General features: G+C 43.6%; 1 protein-coding gene across 9 annotated transcripts in view; it reads right to left on the reverse strand.

Moving 5' to 3' along the window:
* The window catches only part of TTC7B (tetratricopeptide repeat domain 7B), a 258,957-nt gene that overhangs the window by 127,625 nt on the left and 108,702 nt on the right, over positions 1-22,630 (reverse strand). For all 9 annotated transcript variants that reach the window (XM_017882311.1, XM_017882310.1, XM_017882309.1 and 6 more), the window contains 2 exons: positions 21,193-21,256; positions 17,235-17,372 (listed from right to left, as the gene is read on the reverse strand). In XM_017882311.1, coding sequence (XP_017737800.1) covers positions 17,235-17,372; positions 21,193-21,256 — 202 coding nt within the window. The remainder of the gene's footprint in view (positions 1-17,234; positions 17,373-21,192; positions 21,257-22,630) is intronic.

Below are 22,630 nucleotides of genomic sequence, written 5' to 3' on the forward strand. Positions count from 1 at the left end.
GTTCGAGGCATCATGAGGTAATTTACCAGAGACATTCTGGGACCTCAAGAGAAAGATCTAACAGAAGACAAACATTTGAGAAAAGCGCTGAAGTGACTGGAAGAGATCAGATCAGTCCAAAAGAGTATTCAGAGAGAAGGCAGCAGGGTCAGATTGCGGAAAGGGAGAGCAAAAGGATCTGGAAAGGAGGGCAAAGAAGGGAGCTGGGACAGCAGTGTCACGACACAGAGAGGGCCCTGGGAAGGGGCCAGTGGGGCCAGCGGCAACAGAGGCCAAGAAACCACCCGAATCGACTGGGTGACGAGCTCTGCAAGTGTGGCTTTGGGGGACATGGGGGAGAACATAGGCCATGGGGACCAATAAGCAAAGAAAAGATGGAGATGAGGCATGAAGGAAGGATGTGTGGGGTGAAGAAGGGCTTTTCATCTATGTGCTTAATTTTTCATACAGGCAACTCAAGCCTCTCGCTACCATGAGCAGAACGAGCATGCAGAGTGAAGACCCTGGGGAGATAAATTAGGTCCCAGAAGACTAGAGGGAGCCAGGTCCCAGGAACAAACGTATTCCTGCTGAGAGGACTTCTCTTAGGGAGGCAAGATCCTCCAGATAAGGAGGAGAGAATGGCAGGCCCTGTCGGGCCCAGCCAGTTTTCTCTGTAAAGATGGAATGAGGTGGGTGCTAGGAGGAAAAGAAAAGAATAGTGGCAGGAGGTTTTAAAAAGAACAGAGGCGGCTGGGCGCAGTGGCTCACACCTGTAATCCCAGCACTTAGGGAGGCTGAGGCAAGAGGATCACTGGAGGCCAGGAGTTCGAGACCAGCTGAGGCAACATAGTGAGACCCCGTCTCTACAAAAAAAGTAAAAAAAATTAGCTGGGTGTGGTAGTGCACACTTGTAGTCCCAGTTACTCAGGAGGCTGAGGAGGCAGAATAGCTTGAGACCAGGAGGCTGAGGCTGTGGCGAGCTGTGATCGCACCACTGCACTCCAGCCTGGGCAACAGAGCAAGATGACCCTGTCAAAAAGAAGAAAAGAAAAGGGCAGAAAAAGAAAAACAATGCAAAAAATAGAAAAAGGTTTAAACAACAACAAAAGCCCCTTCCACCAAAGGGGACAGAAGGCTCACAGCAGGGTCAGCTCAGAGACTGGTGCGAGCACGCAGTGGAGCCTGCAGCACTGTGTTGCCACCTTCTTTCGTGCTGCTAGGTGGCCAGTGCAGGAGCAGAGGAAAATGATGGGATGCTCAGGATTCATGGACAGTCAAGGAGGGAGGGCAGGGAGCTGGGGACCTGGAGACAAGGAGCTGCAGTGAAGGTGATAAATGGGTAAAGGTAAAGTGAGGTGGTGGGAGAGGAGAGAAAAGAATTCTAGAATTTTAAATGGCATATACAGAGGTCACACAGTAAATATCATGCTAGTTGGTCTACTGTGAAAAGCTGTTCTGACAAAAACATATTCCATTTAAAAGTAAAGTACTAAGCATTAATAAGCACCTAGTGCTTGGCGATGGCACAGGGTGGGCATCCGAAGACCTTAAGCAAGGTGAACATGGGCCATGTGTTCAGCTCAGGGCTGGCTGCGGGCCTCATCCTACGCCATGAGACATCGGCAGGAGGGGCTGGGTGAGGCCTCCAGGGGAGTCCTTTAAAAGCAGGGCATTCTCTGCCAGCACCCACTTTGCCCTCAGCCCTGCCCCTTCAAAGCTGGAAGTAGGGTGGCCAGGAACACTGAGCAGAAAGGAAGTGTGTGGCCCTGATGCCATGAGGTGCTGCAGCTACTGCACCAGCCTCTCGCAGGCTTCTTGGAGGGTGAACCAAATAAACTCCGCTTTGGCTAAGCCACTGCATGCTGGTTTTGTTAATTACATCTGAATACACTCCTCACTAGTGTGGACACCAAGCGGCAGACCTGGAATCTGAACCTGAACCCAGGGCCCTCTTAGCTGCTTTGCTGTACTGAGGAAGGTGTCACTGTGCCTTTAAGGAGCACAGCAGGAAGGGAGAAATGAAAGCAGCATGCTGAGATCAAGTAGGTAAGACAGGGTGGCGGGAGAGACCTAACCCAGGTCTGGGAGGCATGGGCTGGGACTAAGTGGGGGAGGACAAGTGTGATGGAGGATGCTAAGCAGTGAAAAGCCAGCAGTGCCTAGAAACTGACTTGGGGATGGGAATGAGGGATGATGGAAGAGGAGGAGATGAGAATGATCACAGTGGCTGAAATGAGGCACCGGGAGCCGGTATGTGGAGAGATGGTAGATAATCAAAAATGAGGATCGTTCTAACAGCCCTACTCAACCAATATGTTGCGATATCACCACTAAGTACTTAAATATACTTAGTAAGTACTTAAACACTAAGTACTTAAACATTTAAATGTTTAAATGGTTTTTTGTCCTCCTTTTGCTAAGAGGAATAATAAATATCAACTGTTCTCCTGATCAACAAAAGGAGCTCGGCAGCTGAAACAGTCTGTTCTGAATCAAAAAGCTAGATGCTATAAATAAGTGTGCACCCTTCTTTTCTTGCATGCCAAAGGCTAACAGTCTCATTAAACTCTGTGAAGCACATTCACCAGAGGCCTAATTGGTACAGAGCTGCGTTCCAGGTGCTACAGGAAAGAAAAACAGCCCCAGTCCTCATCAGGAGTAGAATCACGGGATCCTGTGGCTGGCAGATCACTTGGGGAGCATCTAGTTGAAGCCCCCAAAGGAGAGGGCACTTGTCATTCTGGCTGCCTGTTACTTCAAATCTCTTCTGATTTTGGCGGCGGGGAAGAGCAGGCACTCCCAAAAAGAGAAGCGATAGGAATGTGGCACACGCGTGGCATGCAGACAGCCAATCACATGCTCCTGCCAGCCTCTGAATCTGCAGGTAGGGAGGCAGGGAAGGGGCCTCTGGAACTCGTTCCAAGTGTTCCAAGTGTTCCAAGCGCCCTGAGTGAGCTGGGGCCTCCCAAATTGGGGCAGGGCCTTTGTCTCCCTGAATCTGTTCCAGTCTCTTCTTCAGCCTCTGGTGGAACTGGTGAGCTTAGCAGTGCAGATGGATAAGTTCCTTTTCTGCTTAACAAGTCTGGTTCCATCACCTACAGCCAAGGCCCTGACGGTACGCCCAATCAAACGCTTCAGGTTCCTCCTGTAACAATCCCTACCTTCCAGCCCCCAACAAGTTGTAGAGCTTCTGCCTGAGAACCCTTCAGAATAGGGAGTACACAACCTGAATGGCAGCTAGGAATACAGAATCAAGGTGCACAACAGATTGGGTGTGTGAATTCGGGCAAGCAATTAACCACTGTGTGCCTAGATTCCTCACTGTAAAATGGGAAATACGACAGTAATTAATGTAGAGAGTTACTAAGATTAAGTTAGTTACTACATACAATGCCACAGGAAATAGCACCTCAGAAACAGGCTAGTGAGTGCTAAACAAAGGTTAGCTATTATTCCTTTTTAAAAATTTTAACATTCTTATATTAGGAATGGAAATACAACAAATTGTATCATACCTATCACTTTACCCAGATTCAATGTACGAAAACTCAAATTTACAATGCATTACATCAGAAATAAATATCTTTACAAAATGTTTACAAAACTTTATGAAATGTTTCCTCATTTTAGAAAAGGATTCAATCTGAGACCCTTGAGAATAGGGCACAACTTTAGAGAACTGGACCAGAATGTATGCTTATTCTTCATTTCTTTAACAAGTGTGGTAACATTTACCCTGTAGCCAGGCACTATTTTAATTACTTTACAAGCATTGCCTCATTGGGTGATCCTAAGGACCCTGCAAAGTACAAGGCAGGTCTCTTTATCATCGTCCATTTGCAGGTGAAGAAACTGAGGTGCAGAGGTGTTAAGGGAGTACACGGGCCTCTGAGTTGGTGGTGGAGCCAGATGGGAGTGAAGTGGTCTGGTTCCAGAGACTGAGCTCTTCACCACAACACTACTGCCTCTGAAACTTTAATTACATCGTGCCACTCACACTTCACGTATCAGGCCCACTCATGCTGCAGAAAGCAAAGGACAGCTAAATAAAAGGCCCCTAAAAAGGCCACATACTTCTTGAACTATTTCAGAGACTCAGCAATATTTTTTTTTTTTTTTTTTTTTTTTTGCTGCTAATGGGGACCCTTGCTTGAGGCTACTAAGGACGGAGACCTTTCCAGCTAGTAGAAGTGTCAATCAACTTTATTGATCCCACGATATCCACCAGCACCACGACAGCCAGTGGTGCCACATCTCCAGCCCATCGCAAAGTTCTCAACCAACAAAGATTACACGAGTTCTGTGTTTCCTCTACAGGTAGCATCTCTCTCAGTTCCCTCCTAGTTTGGACCTCTTTCTCGTAATAACAACAACCTACCTCCAATAACAAGCCAAGACGGTGTCCTAAAGAGAGTTAGGGAATCTGGGTCAATTACAAATTAGCCCTCCACCCCAATTCAGAAGGGTGTGAGCTCTGGCATCACAGCTGATGGTGCTGCCTGCCAGTGGGCTCCTGGCATCTTATGAGATACAGTGATGGCACGCCAGCTTTGGAAAACTGCCCAGACAGCTTCAGATGCTCCTGAAATGCTGATGCCAAGCATGCCGCCTGGATATATAACATGTCCTCCCCTATGTTTCCGTAAACATGAAGATTACATAAACCCCTAAGCAGTTCAGGTCAACCGTACCTCAACTACAAAAGGAGACTCCCTGCCAAAAAAACACACCCATGGTAAAAAGGAATGTGGGTTGTCACTGGGAGCATTTGCTATCCACAACCCTTGCCCCTTAGGCTGTTTGCTCATCCCAGTTCTGTTTCCTATCCCCTTTTAAGAACCCTATTATATGTGTATGTGACAGAATAAAAAATTGCAGTTTTAATGTTGTGGGGAGATGGAGAACATAAAATAAAAGCATTCACATTTTTTATTTTTTAAATATTTATTTATTTGCTTATTTATTTATTCTGAGACAGGGTCTTGCTCTGTCACCCAGACTGGAGTGTAGTGGCAGAATCTCAGCTCAGTGCAACCTCCGCCTCCTGGGTTCAAGTGATTCTCCTGCCTCAGCCTCCCGAGTAGCTGAGATTACAAGTGCCTGCCACCACGCCTGGCTAATTTTTTGTATTTTTAGTAGAGACGGGGTTTCACCATGTTGGCCAGGCTGGTCTTGAACTCCTGACCTCAGGTTAGCCGCCTACCTCAGCCTCCCAAAGTGCTGGGATTACAGGCTTGAGCCACCATACCCAGCTGCAGTCACATTTTAATAATGGTTCCAGTGAAAAAGATGCATTGATGAAAATGGACTTTTCAGAAGATGGCAGGTGTTCTATGCATGGGGGACATATAAGAGAGTGCTTTAATCACCCAAGCCCAGCACACAGGGTGTGAGGACAAAAAGAGCAGTCACATGGTGAAAGCACTGGTTCTGGGGCCAGGCTGCCTATCTCAATTCAAGCTCCCCCCTCCCAGCCATGGGGTTGTAATCGGGGTTAAATGCAGAAATACATGTGAAATGCTCAAAAGAGTGTCTGGCCCACATTGAAGGCTATCAATGGGCTGGCTTTTATGAAACAAAGCATGAGGAGATCTTCAGGGTTCTGAAGGGCGGATGAAGGGGATAATGAGAACCCCTGGGAATGAGGGTGGGCATACCAGTGGACGGCAAAGGCAGTGTGAATAGGAGTCTTTGAGTGGCACAAGCTAGATTCTGGCCCTTTTTCCACTTCTGGAGTCCAGCAGAGGGATGGCAGGGTGGGCCTAGGAAGGGAAGTGGGGCCGGTCCAGAGCTGTAGATCCCTGAGTCACCCACGCAAAACAGCAGGTGACATCTCCAAATCACCTCCCTCATAAGAAAAGAAGATGGATTTAGCAGTGGTATTATTTCTACCAGGAAAGATAGCCCCATTTGCTGTAATCACATGACTGCCACCTCTCTAATCCCAGATAACATTCATTTAATACCACAAATATTTGGTAGAACAATAATTAGACTCTAAATGGCATCCTAATCATTTAAGTGTGAGTCAAAATGTCACTTGCAAAAATGGTTCCTTTTGGTAACAAGAGCTTATGCCTTTCCAGTCTCTTTTTCCGGCTTTTCATAAATCAGCCATCTTTGAGGGGCTCCAGGAATGAGAAGCTTTTCTGGCATCAGAAAGGGATTTAGCAATTACCTCCCTAGTACATAAAGCCCAATTACACAAACAGGGTGTGCAGTAGCGACAGCTGTACAGTACCACAAGCACAGCAAAGCCAAAGTCTATTTTTGGAATTCAAGGGTAAGATTCTGCATCCAAATCCCATTGGGGAGTGGGCAGAAATAAAATAATCAGACACCCCTCAAATTTAGCCTGAAGTCTACGTCCAAAATTCATCACTATTAAAAGACAACAAATAGCATAGTGAACTGCCATCATTATTTACCTCATAGACAGGTCAGCCATATCCTAAAAGTTCTTATGACATAGATCCTTCAGTTCATCAGGGAGACTTTCTCTTCCACATTGTGTATACTTCACGAGTCAGTTAATCAAATTCCTTGCAGTTGTGTAACCGATTGTTTTTAAACATGATATATACAAAATATTTCACTTCCTTAACTTTTAGCAATAAAAAAACTCTGCAAGCTATTCAAACATTTTGGGCCATCATCTTAGATCCACAGACTGACAGAATCACAGAGAAATTTGAGGCCTTTGAGATTATCTGATCCCATTCTTACTTTATGGATGTGGAAACTAAGACCCAGAGAGGAGACAGGACCTCCCCAGGGCTGCACACAGTGGCACACCTAGTGTAAGAGCCAAGGTCTCATGATCCTCGACTCCTAAACTTTTTATTGTTGTTAGACAGAGTTTTGCTCTTGTTGCCTAGGCTGGAGTGCAATGGCATGACCTCGGCTCACTGCAACCTCTACTTCCTGGGTTCAAGTGATTCTCCTGCCTCAGCCTCCCAAGTAGCTGGGATTGCAGGCGTGCACCACCATACCTGGCTAATTTTGCATTTTTTGTAGAGACATGGTTTCACTATGTTGACTGGGCTGGTCTCAACCTCCTGACCTCAGGTGATATGCCCGCCTTGGCCTCCCAAAGTGCTTGGATTACAGGTGTGAGCCACTGCGCCGGCACTCCTAAATTAACTAAAAATGAAAGCACAAATTAAAATGGAGTTTGAGAGGTCTATCTACAGGAGCCTGGGTCCAGGAAAAGCTTCTAAAAGGCATACTTATGGGACTCTCAGCTACAAATGAAAGTCCCCCTCCTCGCCCCAAATTTGGAGAAAACATAGACATCAAAACTTGCTCAAGTTTTCTCTCCTTATATTGGAAATAAAGCAAATGTATCCATGCCCCACCCCTTCCCATTTCTCTTTTTGCTTTAAAACATCAATACTGCTCCAAACAGGGAAGTCTCAGAGTTTTATTGCTTTGGCAAACACTTGAAGGATATCATTGCCTCTGGCCACGGTGAGAGGAGTAGAGTGGGTTGTTTTCAAAGGTCACAGACTTTATTATAGAATTTGAATGCTGGATGCAGTTTTCTGGCATGCTCTCCTCTCTACAAATCAAGTAGACCAAGCTTGCACATTGAGTAAGGGGTCTCCACGGTCCTACTCAAATACTACTCCATCCGCTGCTCTGCCAGTGTAGCTGTTCCTTGCAAAATGCCCTGAATTCACAAAATGGGCATTCCATTCCTCCTGTCTCCTCAATTGCCTCTCACCTTTGGCCTTTACAGTCTCTCTTCCCTGGCTTGGGGCACCAGGTTTTAACCCTTCAACCATGGCTGCCGCTTAGCCCATGCCAGGACTAAGGGAGGAAGTAAGGAGTTGAAAGTGCAGCAGCCTGGGACACACCATGCACAAAATAGCAGCACAGTAAATGCTCGAATGAAGGCTGGACAGAGAATTGGGATCCATTCTTTTAGAGATCCTTTAAGGAGGGCCGCAGCAAACATGGAGGCAGGGAGGAGTACTGGAATTACCAAGACTGGAGACGATGACAGAGCAGAAAGGACTGAAGCAGGGTCACTGAGCTATGGCCTGAGGGCCCAATGTGACCTACTGCTTGTTTTTAGAGTCCAAAAGTTAAGAATTGTACTTACAGCTAAACGTTCACCATCAGTTTGGTGAGAGGGGTTATTAACTTTAAACCCAAATTAAGCAAGATGTTATCCCCTACCCCCACAAACAACCCCATTCTTCTCATTCATGAATCTATGTTACAAACATTGTACTCATTATATTTTGAGTTTCATTGATTAAAACTTTGTGGAAATTTGTTTTCTCTCTTGCTATACCTACATGCTATTCTTGATTTTGTCTCTTAGCCTTTGAAGCCTAGAATATTTAGCATCTGGCCCTTTAATTTGCTGACCCTTGTTCTAAAGAAACCAATTGGGGGCACTTTAGGTTGAAGGAAAAAAGACAATATGACAATTGTCTTCAAAATTTGGTGAACTCTAAGGGGAGAAGGAGTCATGCATTACCAGGGCATCTTTACTATGGAACATTCTCCCACCCTATGAAGAAAGAGGCAGATCTAGACACATGGATCTGGTACAATCTTCAGGATAGATCACCGGCTGGATAAAACACAGATTTTATGTCCTGTGGCATGCTACTTTTGCACTGAATGGGGACACGCACATATGCATAGTGGCCTATGGATTTATAGTCAGTCTTTAGAAGTATACACAAGTAACTTCCTCTTCATGTTCCCCTTGGCTCTGTTGTAATACTTCCCTTGTGCATACATTACCTGCTCAAAATAGATAATAAGACCAACCAAAAAAAAAAGAAGAAAAATTGGCAGACTGTCAGTGAGGTGGGGCTGGACTTGCCCTATTGCTCCAAAAAGACAGAATAGGTAGAAATTACAAGGAGACTCATTTTAGATCAATCCTTTCTAATAACCACAGAGGAATCGAATGATGTATATTACCCATCAATTGCTGTGCTGGCTACATTATAGTCATTATCTTACTGAGCTTCCTAACAGTCTCTGATGCAGGAGCTCAGAGGGGCCAGTATCTTTCTCAAAGTCTCACAGCTAGGAAAGGGCAGAGCCAGAATTTGAACACAGAATTTGACTCCAGGGCTGAATTTTTTTACTATACAGTGGGTACTTCCCTATATAAGGGTCAAGGATCATCTGCCAGAGTTACTATTTCATACAAAGGAGATTTTTAAATTAGAAAGCAGATTATTAATACCACCAATAATAATAGTAACATGTACTTTTTACAGTAACATACATTATCTCCTTAATCCTCACAGTAACATTCCAAGGTAGATCTTATTATCATCTACGTTTTCCATATAAGGGGACAGGTTCAGAGAGGTAATGGAATCTGTTCAAGTTTATATTCAGCATGTAAAGTAGCAGAACTGAGATTATAACACAGGTCTGATGTTAAACTATGAGGCATTGTTGAGACGGTAATGTCATCCAAAGTGACCTATAAATTCAATGCATCCCTATCAAAATTTCAACTTTTTTTTTTTTTTTTTTTTTTTTCAGTAATGGAAAAGCCAATCCTCAAATTCATATGGAATTGTAAGGGATCTGGAATAGCCAAAACAAACTGGAAAAAGAACAAAGTTAAAGGACTCCATACTTCCTGATTTCAAAGCTTACTACTAAGCTGCAGAAATCAAAACAGTATGGTATTACATAAAAATACACATACAGACCAAAGACAGAATTAAGATTCCAGGAAAAAATTCACACATTTATGGCCAATTGATATTTGATAAGGGTGCCAAGGCCATTGAATAGGGCAAAGAATAGTTTTTTCAACAAATGGTGCTAGGACAACTGAATTTCCGCATGCCAAAGAATGGAACTGGACTCCTACCTCACACCATATACAAAAAAAAAAAAAAAACTATAAATGGACAAACAGCTCAAATATAAGAGCAAAACTGTAAAATCCTCAGAGGAAAACAAAGGAGTAAACCTTCATGAGTTTGGATTTGGCAATGGATTCTTAGTTATGACACCAAGAGCATAAGCAACAAAACAAAAAATAGATACACTGGACTTAATCAAGACGTAAAACTCTTGCACATCAAAAGACATTTCAAGAAAGTGAAGCTGGGCATGGTAGCTCATGCCTGTAATCTTAGCACTTTAGGAGGCCAAGACAGGAGGGTCACTTGAGGCCAAGAGTTTGAGACCAGTCCAAGCTGGTTTCTACAATCTCTACAGAAAAAAAAAAAGCAGGTGTGGTATCTCTAAAAATATAGCTGACCAGAGTTTATTATTTAGACTTTAAAATGGGCAAAAGACTTGAATAGTAGTTTTACCAAAGAAGATATACAAATGGCCAATAAACCCATAAAAAGATGCTAAACATCATTAGTTATTAGGGAAAAGAAAATCAATCCCAAAATGTGATATCACATCACACCTACCAGAATGTCTACATTAATAATAATTTTAAAATAACAAGTGCTGGTGAAGAAGTGGAGAAATTAGAACCCTGTATATTGCTGGTAGGAACGTAAAATGGTACAGTCACTGTGAAAAACAGTCTGGCAGTTCCTCAAAAAGTTAAACATAGAATTATCATATGATCAAGCAATTCCACTCCTAGGTGTAAATCCAAAAGAACTGAAAAAGGGAACTTGGAAAACATGCTGTGCCCTGATGTGCAAGTGTTGATGTTGGCTGGGGACAGGAGAAGGAAGGAAAGTCCAAGGAGTGTATTCACTGCAGCATTATTCACAATAGCCAAAAGGTGGACACAATCCAGGTGTCTATTGACAGATGAAGGGATAAACAAAATGTAACATATACATACAATGGAATATTATTTAGCCATGAAAAGGAATGAAGTTCTGATCAATGCTATCAGATATATTGTTATAACATGGCTGAACCTTGAAAACATTAGGCTAAGTGAAGCAAACCAGACATAAAGGGCAAGTATTGCCTGATTCCTTTTATATGAGGTACCCAAAATAAGCAAATTCATAAAGACAAAAATTAAATTAGAGGTTACTAGGGTATTGGGAAGGAGAGAATGAAAAGTTATGGCTTGATGGGTACAGAATTTCTGTTTGGGATGATGGAAAAATGTGCAAATAAATAGTGATGATGGTTGCACAAGATTGTGAATGTAATTAAATGCAACTGAATTTTACACTTTAAAAAGGTTAATATGGCATATTAAAAAAATTTTAAACAAAGAACTAAAACAAAACCATGAGGTATGTACCTAGATACCTTGTTTCTCTGAACTATGCTACCCTAAGAGTTTAAACTCCTTCCATTCCTCCCAAGCGTGTTGGCATTTTCATTGAGGACCACGTTAAGAAAGCAATGCTTAATTTGAAAGAACATTTTCATAATGGTGAGAATGGAGATCCCAGGGGCCATGTCAGAGGCTGACATTCTTTGGGGTAGGGTGTCGTGTAAAAATGGTGAAGATGGTCCCTATTGAGCTGACTCACAAAGCTGGACCAGAGCTGGGAACTGTCCAGGTGCTCTGCCCCAAGCCGGGCCCATCCCTTCCTCTGCTGCTCATTTCCCACTCAATGACCTTTAACCTTTGGGCCTGCCTGGGGAAGATACACTCCTTGCACATCTAGGGACCTCTAAAACCAAAGAAAAGGGGGCAGGATGAGGGTGCACACTGGCTTTGAAGCACTGGTGCATTCAGCAAGTTGTTATGGGCCACCCAGCACTAACCAAACACACTGCCTTGATTTCTCAGAAGTCTACGGCTCCATTTGTGTCATGCCCACTGATGCCTTCTAGAAACCTTGACCTTGGCACCTAGCTCAAGGCGGGGTTTCTGCAGTACAAGCGGGACTGCATGCAACGCTGAACTTTAAACAAATGGTAGGCCTGGCAAGCAGACGTTGTTAGATGTGCAATGCTTTTCACAGTGCTCCCTGATTCAATAAGCGTTTAGGTTAGGGAGGTGTAAATGTCCTTTTGGTACAGTCACTAGTCAGACAGTTCTACCCACAGAACTATGGTGTTGTTGAGATTTACCATAAACACATGAATATGAGTTCAACAGGAAAGATAAAAATACCATTCCTGTCTTTAAAGCTGCCTCGCCTATGGAGGGGGGACACACACAACCTTCTAAAAGGACCCCATAATATCCTGTCGAAATGGAGCCATTAATAGTCAAATTCAAGAAACAAACCTCCTTAGCAGCTTGGGTTCATTCTGAAAAACAGAGGAAGCAGTGCTTGTTGCTTTACTTTTAATAGCGCAGGTTGTCATGCCAACTAGTGCTGCTGTTTAAAATGAAGAGGAAAAAAAGAAGTGTTCCTTCCTACACAAACCTTTCAGCAGGGCTCACAATTAGTCTTTAAAAACACGAAAACTCACAGCACTGGAGATACGGTAAACGTTGTGCTTCTATTTAAACCTGTCAGAATGAGAATATGATAAACCTTTGGTCTGGGTCTCCTTTGTACGGTGCTCTTTGGCCAGTATCTGGCTGAAGAGTCCACAAGGAAAGAAAGGCACGATGATGTAGGTGCACACAAAGGCAGCCGCTCTTGCGATGGGGAGCGGCCTTCCATCTTGAATAAGCACAAGAGAAAGGCCGGCTTCCTTGGGAAAGAGAGGTTCTGCTCCCGCTTAGCCCTGTGAGCACAGTTATTAAAAGGCTGGGTCTGCACAATGCTGTGCAACACAGTTATTAAAAGGCTGGGTCTGCACAATGCTGCGCAACACACCCACTGCACAAGGGTGCCAAGGACAGGAGAGAGGAACATGGGCTGGCAGTGGCAGCAGAGGCGCCCCCACCCTCTGTGGTGCCCGTGGGCCCAGGTCAGCCAAGGAGAGGAGCCAAGAAGCAGGAAGACATGCTGTGCCCTGATGTGTGAGTGTTAATGCTGGTTGGGGACAAGAGAAGGAAGGAAAGCACAAGGACAGGGTGAGAAGGAGGTAAGACCTCTTCTCTCTCTCACAATTGACTGATGGTTTTATGAACTCTTCTGTCCACAAAAGCTTCCACCCATGTAAAAGAAGATCTAGCAACGTTTCTGAGGCAAAGAGGACTTGCTCACGGATGAGCCACAGGGTGATATATCTAGATCGCATCTGCAAGGGGCACACGTAAAGTCTGCCAATAGGTTGTGGTGCTGACAATCAGGCCCCACACTTTCTTTCCAAGCTCCTCTCCTCCCACTTCTCCATGAGAGCAAGCCCTGGGTTCCCGTTCCCTCGGGTCCAGTGCCTTCACAGCTCCGTGAGCTTAAGGATGAAGAGGGTCTCTCTCCTCCTAGACCACTTAATGCCTATCAGGCCTTGAAAAGCCAATTCATATATCTGCTGTTCATGATCTCTTACTGGCACTCCCAACCTATAAACTTGGCTGCAATTGGCCTATTCCATTCACCTGCCAATTAACATGCTTTGCACTACTACGTATTCTCTAATTTGATTATCTTTTTGTTTGTTTCTATGTGGTCTCCCTAACTAGAATGGAAATTTCTTGAAGGCAAAAGATCTTTCTGTATCTTTTGTTGCTCCCCCTGTGCCTAGTAACTCCTGTGTATACAGTGGTAGTAACTGCAGGAGCAGCAGCGTACAGTTGCCACTTAATAAGCTCTAAGTGCTAGGCTCTGTTCTGAGTACTTTACATGGATTAATGAATACGCATCTCCCAACTGTCTGAGATATACATGCACACAATTATTACCCCTATTTAACAGGAAAATAAACTGACGCATAGGAGGTTAGTGACATGCCTAGGCTCATATGACTGGTACAGAGCAGACCCAGAACTCAAACCAAAGCTCTCTAACTCTAGAGCCTGTGACACACTATGTTGATGACCTGAGTTTGGGGTTGAGGAGGCAGAGATGGGTGAGGTGCCAATGAAGCAAAGAAGAGAGATAGGGGATATCCACAGTAAAATGTGTAAGATACTGTCCCATTCAACAAAACTTACATAATGCACACATTTATTCATAAAGACAGATGTAAAGTTTGCCTCTAAAATGTCAATGAGTAGTTAACTATCTCAGGAGAGCTGGATTCCAAGGCACTTTTCTTTCCTTTTCTATATTTTCTATGTATTGTTTGATTCTCCAAGGAGCATGCAGGACTACTGCATATGGCGGAAAGATAAATAATGAAGTCAATTTCATTATGGGCGGAAAGGAAAAGAAAACAAAAAGAGAAAAAAGAAGGAGAGAGGGTCTGTGGAATATTTGTGAACAGAAGGGTGGCATGTCTATTCCTGTGTCTCAGAAAGAGTGCCCTGCTGACAGTGGAGGAAATGAAGACAGGGAAATATAACACATCCCTAAGACAAATGATAATAACGATAATTGCTAACATTTATGGAGCTCAGAGAAAGGTAATATAGGAAGTTTAAAATCCAGTTATCCTCACGGCAACACTGTTCATAGTAGCCAAAAGGTGGAAACAGCCACATTTCCATCAGCTAATGAATGGAAAAACACATTGTGGTAGATCTGCACAATGGAATACTATTCAGCCATAAAAAGAAATATTGATCCATGTTACAGTGTGGATAACCTTGAAAACATTATGCTATGTGAAAGAAGCCAGACACCAAAGCCCAAATATTGGCTATTTATATTTATATGAAATACCCCAAATCAGTATCCATAGAGAAAAAAAGCAGATGAGTAGTTGACAGGGACTTGGAGGGAGTGAGGAACGGGCAGTGGCTGCTTAATGGGTATAGGGTTTCTTACAGGGCGAGGAAAAGGTTTGGAATTTGAGGTGATGGTTGCACAGTGGTACAAACGTACTAAATGTCACTGAATTCTACACTTTAAAATGGTTAAGTTTGTTATGTGAATTGTACTTCAATTAAAAAAAAAAAAACCCCAGTTATCCTTTAACTTAAAGTCCTGAGAAAATGGAAAGGCAGATAAGGAGGGGGAAAAAAATGGATTCAGAAAAACCCCAGTAAATGAGACAATAAGACAGGTGGGACACCCAGAGTAGGATGTGGCCTCGGACAGAGGGAGAGGGGGTCCACACTCAGCAAAGGGTGGACCTAACCTCTATCTTCAGTAACTGAGCTATCCAACCATGGGCCAGGCAGCCTTGAGATGCTGTGAGCTTTCACCTTTCTCCTACGACATCTACCGTTTTAGTCGGATGATCTGAGATAACACAGTTGTTGAATGCTCGCTCCAATTGCCTGAGTGGTTGGCACAGGCAAGGCTGAAGCCAAATATCCAACCCCTAGATAAGGCATGCAGAGCTTGTGCTGGGCCCGCCCCCATCAGCGCATGGGCCACAGCTGCTTGTCACACCTGGCAGCTCCAGGCTGGGGGCAGCGTGTGGGTAGGGGTCACACCTTGCTCCTGGCTGTATCCCTGGCCTTAATCAGAGCCTCTGGCACAGAAGAGGTGACAGTACACACATGTGCTGAAGAAATAAACATCCTTTATTTCATATATTTTATCAGTTGGTTGAGATTTTTAGTAGATAAAACACAGATATGGTACAAAATTCAAAAGGTTCCGGGGATATACAGTACTAAATTTGCCTTTCTTCCACGCTCCTACTCCGGCTTCTCCGAGGCAACCTTTGGCCCGCACCACCATTTGCAATGTGACTAGGGGGGTGAAGTTCTGACTCGCAAAGGCTCCCGCGACCACATACCCAGTCGTCTGGGTGGCAGGTCACCACCATGAGATGGGAGCTACGTATGATATCAAGACAGAAGTCATCTGGGTGAAAACAAGGTCCTAGCATTCTGTGCCAGGAGCAGGCACAGGCCCCAGAGCTGCAGCTTGCAGAGGAATCCATGAGGGTGATGACCACCCCCTAGAGCATTCATGGAACAATGGGAAGCCAGGGGCAGAGACCACCCAGCCAGTCAACAGGGCCAGACACCTCAAGCTCCTCACTCCTGTTTCGGACCTAGGAGATTTCGAGCTGGGGAAAGGCAACATTGCTACCCAATGGGATGGAAGTAGATGTGTGCGTACCACTGTCATCCTTGGACCTAGAGAGGTGATATGTGTTTTGTCTGGAGGAACAAACTCACCTTAAAGGAATTCAAGTGTGAGCTCAGTGGCATGGTCCCCAGTGACGGACTTTGTGGTGGACACACAGCTGACAGCAACTTAGGTGGTGGGGAGAAGGGGGGCCCAGGAAATCAAAGTACCTGCAGAGGTTCGATCCATTTAGGGATGAGCAACCTGGGCCAATCCCAAGCCTGGATCGAGCCCCAGGGCTGAGCTGCGTGTGGTGGGGGCATCTGCACACACTGCTTTGTCAGGTCGGATTGTGAGGCTGAGTAACCACTGCCCTGTAGAGTCACCAAACCATGGACTAAAAAAAGATTCAAGCCACGCAGGCTCATCTGTTTCCCCAAGGTTCCTGCCTAATGTGGCGATGCACTGGCAGGCTGGAGGGTGAGTCGGGCACTTATCTGATTTCAGCCAATCTGTTACTGTATTTCATTCCCTGTCCTCGTGCCCAGAGGCTGTTGCAATGGGTATAAATTTAGAAAGAGAAAGATAAATAACATGGAAAAGTTCCTTTTAACAAAATAGGGATTTTTTTTCTATTTTGCTAAAGAAAAGATAAAATGATCTTCTTGTTATTTATTTAGACTTACCATGGTAGAATCTGATATTTTGGGCAGGAACCTAATAATGCATAACCACAGCCCAAGATGAACCAGCTTCTCCTGAAACTGTGAAAGAGTCAAGCCTCCATCCTAAGCATTTCTTAGACACTGAGGGAGTGAGAACATGACAGTACCTTGTACAAGATCTGAAATCCACGAGGGTCCCTTCTGAACAAGCAAAAGACTCTGAAAGAAGACTGTCTCCTTTATATGAAATGGTCTATGCCAGCTAACATAACACACTGTGCCTGAAATTGTCAGGCCACTGGCAATTTCACTGGTCACACTGATACTTTAAACCAAACCTGTTCTATGAGGAAACTAATATCACAGATGGGAGATATTCAGTTGGTGGAAATTAACTGAAAGAGAAACTGCTTGAGAAATGTTTGCCTTCCCTCACACACAAACTCACAGCCCAGTGGGTTATGGAACCCTCATGGTAAAAGACTAGATCAATTCCACCACCTAATCATTTAGCCCAACGCCCATTCTACAGGGGAGAAAACCAAAGTTAAGTGACTGGCCCAAGATCACATGGCTGCCACTAACAGAGGGGGGCCCAGGTCCAGGTCTCACAACCCTTCCCTGGGGTCACCATGCAACTGTCACCCACCACCTGGATGTCAACCAGACTCAGCGGCTGTACCTCTGACAGCATCTCATACTGGCCTCTTCTTCCAAGAGCAATGGTGAGTAAGTCATAGACCACAGATGCACTCTGTAGACTGATGAGGCGGTCACTCTTGTGTTCAGGTATCCTGCTCAGCACAGCATCCCGGTTGGCCTGCAAAAACACAGAAGAGAGAAGCAGATGGAGAAAGAGCCTAGTGCTGCATGGTGGGGAGGCCATCTAGGCCCTCCTGCGCCTACCGATTTGCCAAGGGAATGGAGACAAGGGTAGGAATGAGCAGAGGCCTGTCACCTTGGGTTATTTATTCAAAATCCCCTGGGCACCACAGAACATGATATATGGGATGATCCAAACACTGAAGTCCTAGAATTGTGAACCTAGAGGGCACCTGTACCTGTCAGCAGGCATTTGGAGGAAGCCTTGGCAGCCGATACAAAGTTTTCCCTGGGCTCGGGTTCACAGCCAGCCTCGTGGAAGATGTAGCTGCGCTCTAGAGCAGCCGAATCATCCATCAAGTGAGGCCCTGCTGCGCCTCACTCACGAATCCTGCTTCTGCTCTACATTAAAGAGGGGGAGAAAATTCCCAGCCCTGCATTTCCCAACACCCAATTGTGTCATCAAGTTCCATGAGTCCTACAGAGATCTATCTTACTTTTCCTCTATCACCAAGCAATATTCAAATCCCTATATGACATCTTCACTGGAACAGAACACAAAGACGAATTCAATCTTGTTTAGGGAAGCACAACACAGATATATAAGAGAAACAAGAAGAAAGTAGATTTTTCCTTTAAAAGATATTAACACAGAGGACTCAAGAGAACAATTTTCTAAGCTTAGCACAGAAATACATCAGGCACATTCAAACTTATTAATCTCATCTATCCAGAAATCAAATGCTCTTTACAGCAACTTGCTTCCATTACTTCTAAAATTTAATTTCTCTACAGATTCCTCTAAATATATCACATGTATGAGACTCAATAGCTAGCTCATTTTCCCTTTTTCCCTAATAGGAAGTTCAGAATCAACAAAGTTAGATTTTGATTTCACCTGCCTTTTTCCTCTGCTAATTAACAGAAGTCTGCAGATCCATCTGTCCATGGGAGCAGAGAAAGGCCCGCCCCCAGTCTTTCCTGTGAAAGTGGTACATGAGGTTCCAGGGTCACTTGTCCCGGCATGCTGACATTGATCTTCCTCCTGACATTCAAAAAGGCCACGCACACACCTTCCCTCTCACTAATGAGACAAAATGCATTTTCTTTGTGTGTGAGTCCAAGGCATTTACTTTTAGCCACCCATCAGTACTTACTCACTTTAAAACTCCTTGCTCTTAAATGTCAAAGACAAATAAGAATATATAAGACAGGCCACTTCCTACAAAGTGAGTCATCTCTTACGGAAACAAGCCTGCTTTTGAAGATTTCATTCTAAGTTTTTCTTGTTAGGAGTCCCTCTTGAGCCCCCAAAAAAAAGCAGCTCTGAAGGAAACAGGGCCTGTTGCAAATGGTCTCATTTTATTTATTTGCTATACATATTCTATATTGAGACCAATGCCTGGAAGAGAGCAAAACAAACATACTATTTATGGAAGATTTTCAAGTTATACCAAATGCATTCTTTTCATTTTTAGAGAAAGTATCAGTATCTTTTGACTAAAAAGGTACAATATAGAACCTCAAACAGACCCACGAATAATAAATATCCCAGAATATTGCCTCAGTGGTAGTTCTGCAAATCAAGTTCTTATAATCCCATTCTCCTAGGGGAAACTAATTTGTTTTGTGGTTAGAAAATAGCACAATTCTAAGTGACACCTTGTAGGTGGAGAAGCTATGGACAAATTCATGCTTCTGAATTAAAGTCAGAACCAACAAAGAACACAATTTTCTGATATCCAAAAACCACAAATTTTCATTTTGGTTTTGAAATTGAACACATTCATTTTCTGTCTAAAAACTAAAAAATCAAGAAGTCAAAGGACATGGAAAAAAGGCTTCCAAAAGCAACTTCATTTAGATTTCTACCTACATTTTCTGAAATGATTTATAGGGAGAACATAATCATTTTGGTTAGAAACCTTGTCCTTCATACCCACTGATGACATCACTGGATTTCAACATCCCCTGAAGAGATTTTTCTGGAAATTACAAACCACAGAGCCAACTCTGACTGTCTCAAAGGGATCTCAATGTTTGAGTATTATTAGTTTCTATCACTTCAATTAAGAAGCAGGAGAGTTGGAGACATCATTCCACAGACATCTCCACTTAGTGCAAGCGTTTTAGAGAGGTGGCCATGTTTTCCAAATTGCAGACTGGAACATATCATCTGACAATGGAACATAATATTTTCAATCAGAATTGTCCAGGTAATCTAAAATGTATAGTCACCATGCTTTCAGAACGTGTACACCATAACCAACCAAGTTTGCCCAAAGGGAACTACCTGCCAAGGACCCAGCTTGGGATGAGGGAATGCTGACCAGGAGGCCAAGGTGGGCTGGCTCCACGGATGCCCCGGTGGGAAAGCCTGGGGAGATTTGTTCACTTGAATGCCACCATGTGCCAGTCTGCTCCCCTATGTGCTTCCGATTGCACCAAGGCAACTAGAGAATGTAAATGACACCATCCTAAGTTACCAGCTGACTATCAGACAACCTGCTTCCTTGAGAGGAGGTAAGCCCAATGACACCAAACAGCCTCCAAGTCAAAAGAGGTGGTAACTCAAGCAGGCTTGCTCTTGTTAACATCGGTGGGCCATTCAAAGTTTTAATCAAAGGCAAGAGAGCTGCCCTCTCATGAGTTCTGGCCTCTTCTGATCCCTCCTTCTCTCTGTGCATGTATGTTAATATGCTCAGACCCCATGTCTATACTCACCTGAGTCCATCTTATACCTCCCATTAAACAGTATGTGTGGGGAGGGCAAGAAGGGAAATGCCTTCTCTTGCTTTAGTTATGATTCTCTTTTCTCCCCTGGGCTGCCCCAGGGGTTGGGGGTAAGCAGTGACAGCTATGGGGAGGGGGCGGTACAGTCTCCTAGCAGGAACAGGAGACCACTGCATGATGCACGCATTCTGCCTGCTCTGGGCCTCGGGTTCCTCATGTGTAAAATGAGGGAAGGGGATGTGAGTCCTCAAGATCTTTTGATTCCAGGAGCCCACCCATTCTGCTCAGGTCCTCAATACACATCACTATTCTGCTGAGGAATTCGCCATTATAACACACGTGATCCTGAAGGTTTCAAGCCAGGGCCACAATGCCTAGTGACAGATACACAGGGCAGAAACTCAATAAGTGATGAGTGGTGAAATAGACCTAAAATTCAATATCCTGGCCAAATACTAAGAAAATGTTTCAAAGCAATCAGAGGGTCTGGCAAAAACTCCCTCACAATAGCAGTGACAGGGAACAGAAGTGAGTTCTCACGGCCTGGGACTTTACAGTGTCTGGTGACAGCTGGGAGCTGGAAGAGACAACCAGGGCAGGATGATGAGAGTTTCATCAAGTTCCTGCTGTGAAAACCAGAGGTTCACAGAACCAACAAATGACTTATCCCAAAATTCTCCCCTACTCCAGGGCAAATTGAGAGGCTTATAAAGGTCGCCCTTTGGGGGTCTCTTTCTCCTTTTAAGATTCTTCTGGTGGTCATTTTAGCTGTGGTTTACCTAGATACAATTGCATTAATGTTCAGCCAATACTGGGTGGATAAATGAATGAACTAAGATACCTGCTTCAAGATAGAAGATAGAGAAGCTCCAAGCTCCAGGCTAACCAAGGGACATTGCTAGCTGGTCCAGGAATTAAGAAACAACCCTCTTTTTAAACCTCTACTGTTTTTTTCCCATCCACGTATACCCTCTAGAAAGTATTTTCTCTCAAGCAAAAGAGTCATCATACTGGCAGAATGGTTGTATCAAAAAAGAGACTACAGGGCCAGGGGAAAGAAGGATGTAAAAACACATTCCACTTACCATTGATTCGCTAATCAGCAATAACAACAGGGCTTCTTCCGTATTTTCTTGAGGACAAAAAATGCTGCAAAAGAAAACTGACTTTGATATATGGCAGTTTCAAAATAACACAAAATACACAAACACAAGCAGAACTGAACACTAAAAGCTTCCAGGATTTTATATAATACCCATGAAAAATACTGTATAATTTGGACACTTGAATTAATTTGCCTATTTCTATGGTAATCTATGGAATTCATACATTTTAGCTATGCATTTTAGTGGTAGGCAGAAGGGTAAAGCTGTAAAAACCAAGTTAAAAGCCCAAATAACATATGTACATAGTACAGAGGCAAAATTTTAGATTTCAATAAATTGACATTATCTAAATAATACAAGCTTTCTCCTAAACCCGCTACAGAGGTATAAATTGCAGGCATTTCACTAAACAGTACTCTTCTTACCTCTTACCTGCTAACTGGCATATCTCATACTGTCATTTAGATGAAATAAGAGATAAGAAGCAATTTTAGAGTTTGAATAATTTCTCTAATACTGTAAGAATTTAGTGAGTTATCTTACTTAGACACATAAGTTTTATTATGGGGTAGCATGCAAGAACTCTTATTAATCTATTTTACGGAATTTGGCTGAACTCTTAAATCTTGGATTAAAAGAAACAGCTTTTTAAGCTCAACATTGCTCAGGATTAGAGAATAACAAAAACCCAGCAGAACCCTGATCTGTATTCTCTACAGCCTATTTTCTGTGTTGTGAGCATCTGCAGCATTTTTTCTCCAGTTCTAAAGCTCTAGAATCCTTTGAGCAGAATTCTGAATGTTATCACCAATTGGGTCAAACTCAATATTTTTTCATGAAATGGAAGAAGAGTGTATAATAAATAAAAATGAACTTGGTTTTAAAAAAACTCCTAGATATTTTGAAGATGACTAAAAATGACTAAGTTTATGTCTTCCCAGGGATAATATTACCATCATTTAATTGAAGGGATTTCACCCCCCCCCCCCCCCCCAGAAAAAAAAAAAAAAAAAAGGATTTTCACATAATTATAAACATTTGTTTTCTTTGAAGTGCTGGCAATTTTGTACTGCATCTTAGGATGACAAAGAGCAAGATAGAAGAAACACAGTGCCTGGCATTCTCATTACAATGCTGACACCCCAGAGGAAAGGAAACCACTTGCAGGGTGATTTCTATCGATCTTCTGAGGCTAAAATTTTATGAAAAGGCTGGCCTGAGAATGAGGAGCAAGATTCGGGGATATGCAGTGACTTGCTTCAGAAGTCAGCTTGAGATGATCTGGGTTTTCAGATGGGACAGTTCTTTCCCCTTAGATTCTGAAATAGAGCCTAAAGGCTCTGAATTAAGTGTCTCCCAAACAATCACCTCAGTATGTTGTGTGTGTGTGTGTGTGTGTGTGTGTGTGTGTGTGTGT

Source organism: Rhinopithecus bieti, unplaced genomic scaffold, assembly GCF_001698545.2.
Source record: "Rhinopithecus bieti isolate Rb0 unplaced genomic scaffold, ASM169854v2 scaffold_12086, whole genome shotgun sequence".
In the NCBI taxonomy this organism is placed as follows: Eukaryota; Metazoa; Chordata; class Mammalia; order Primates; family Cercopithecidae; genus Rhinopithecus; species Rhinopithecus bieti.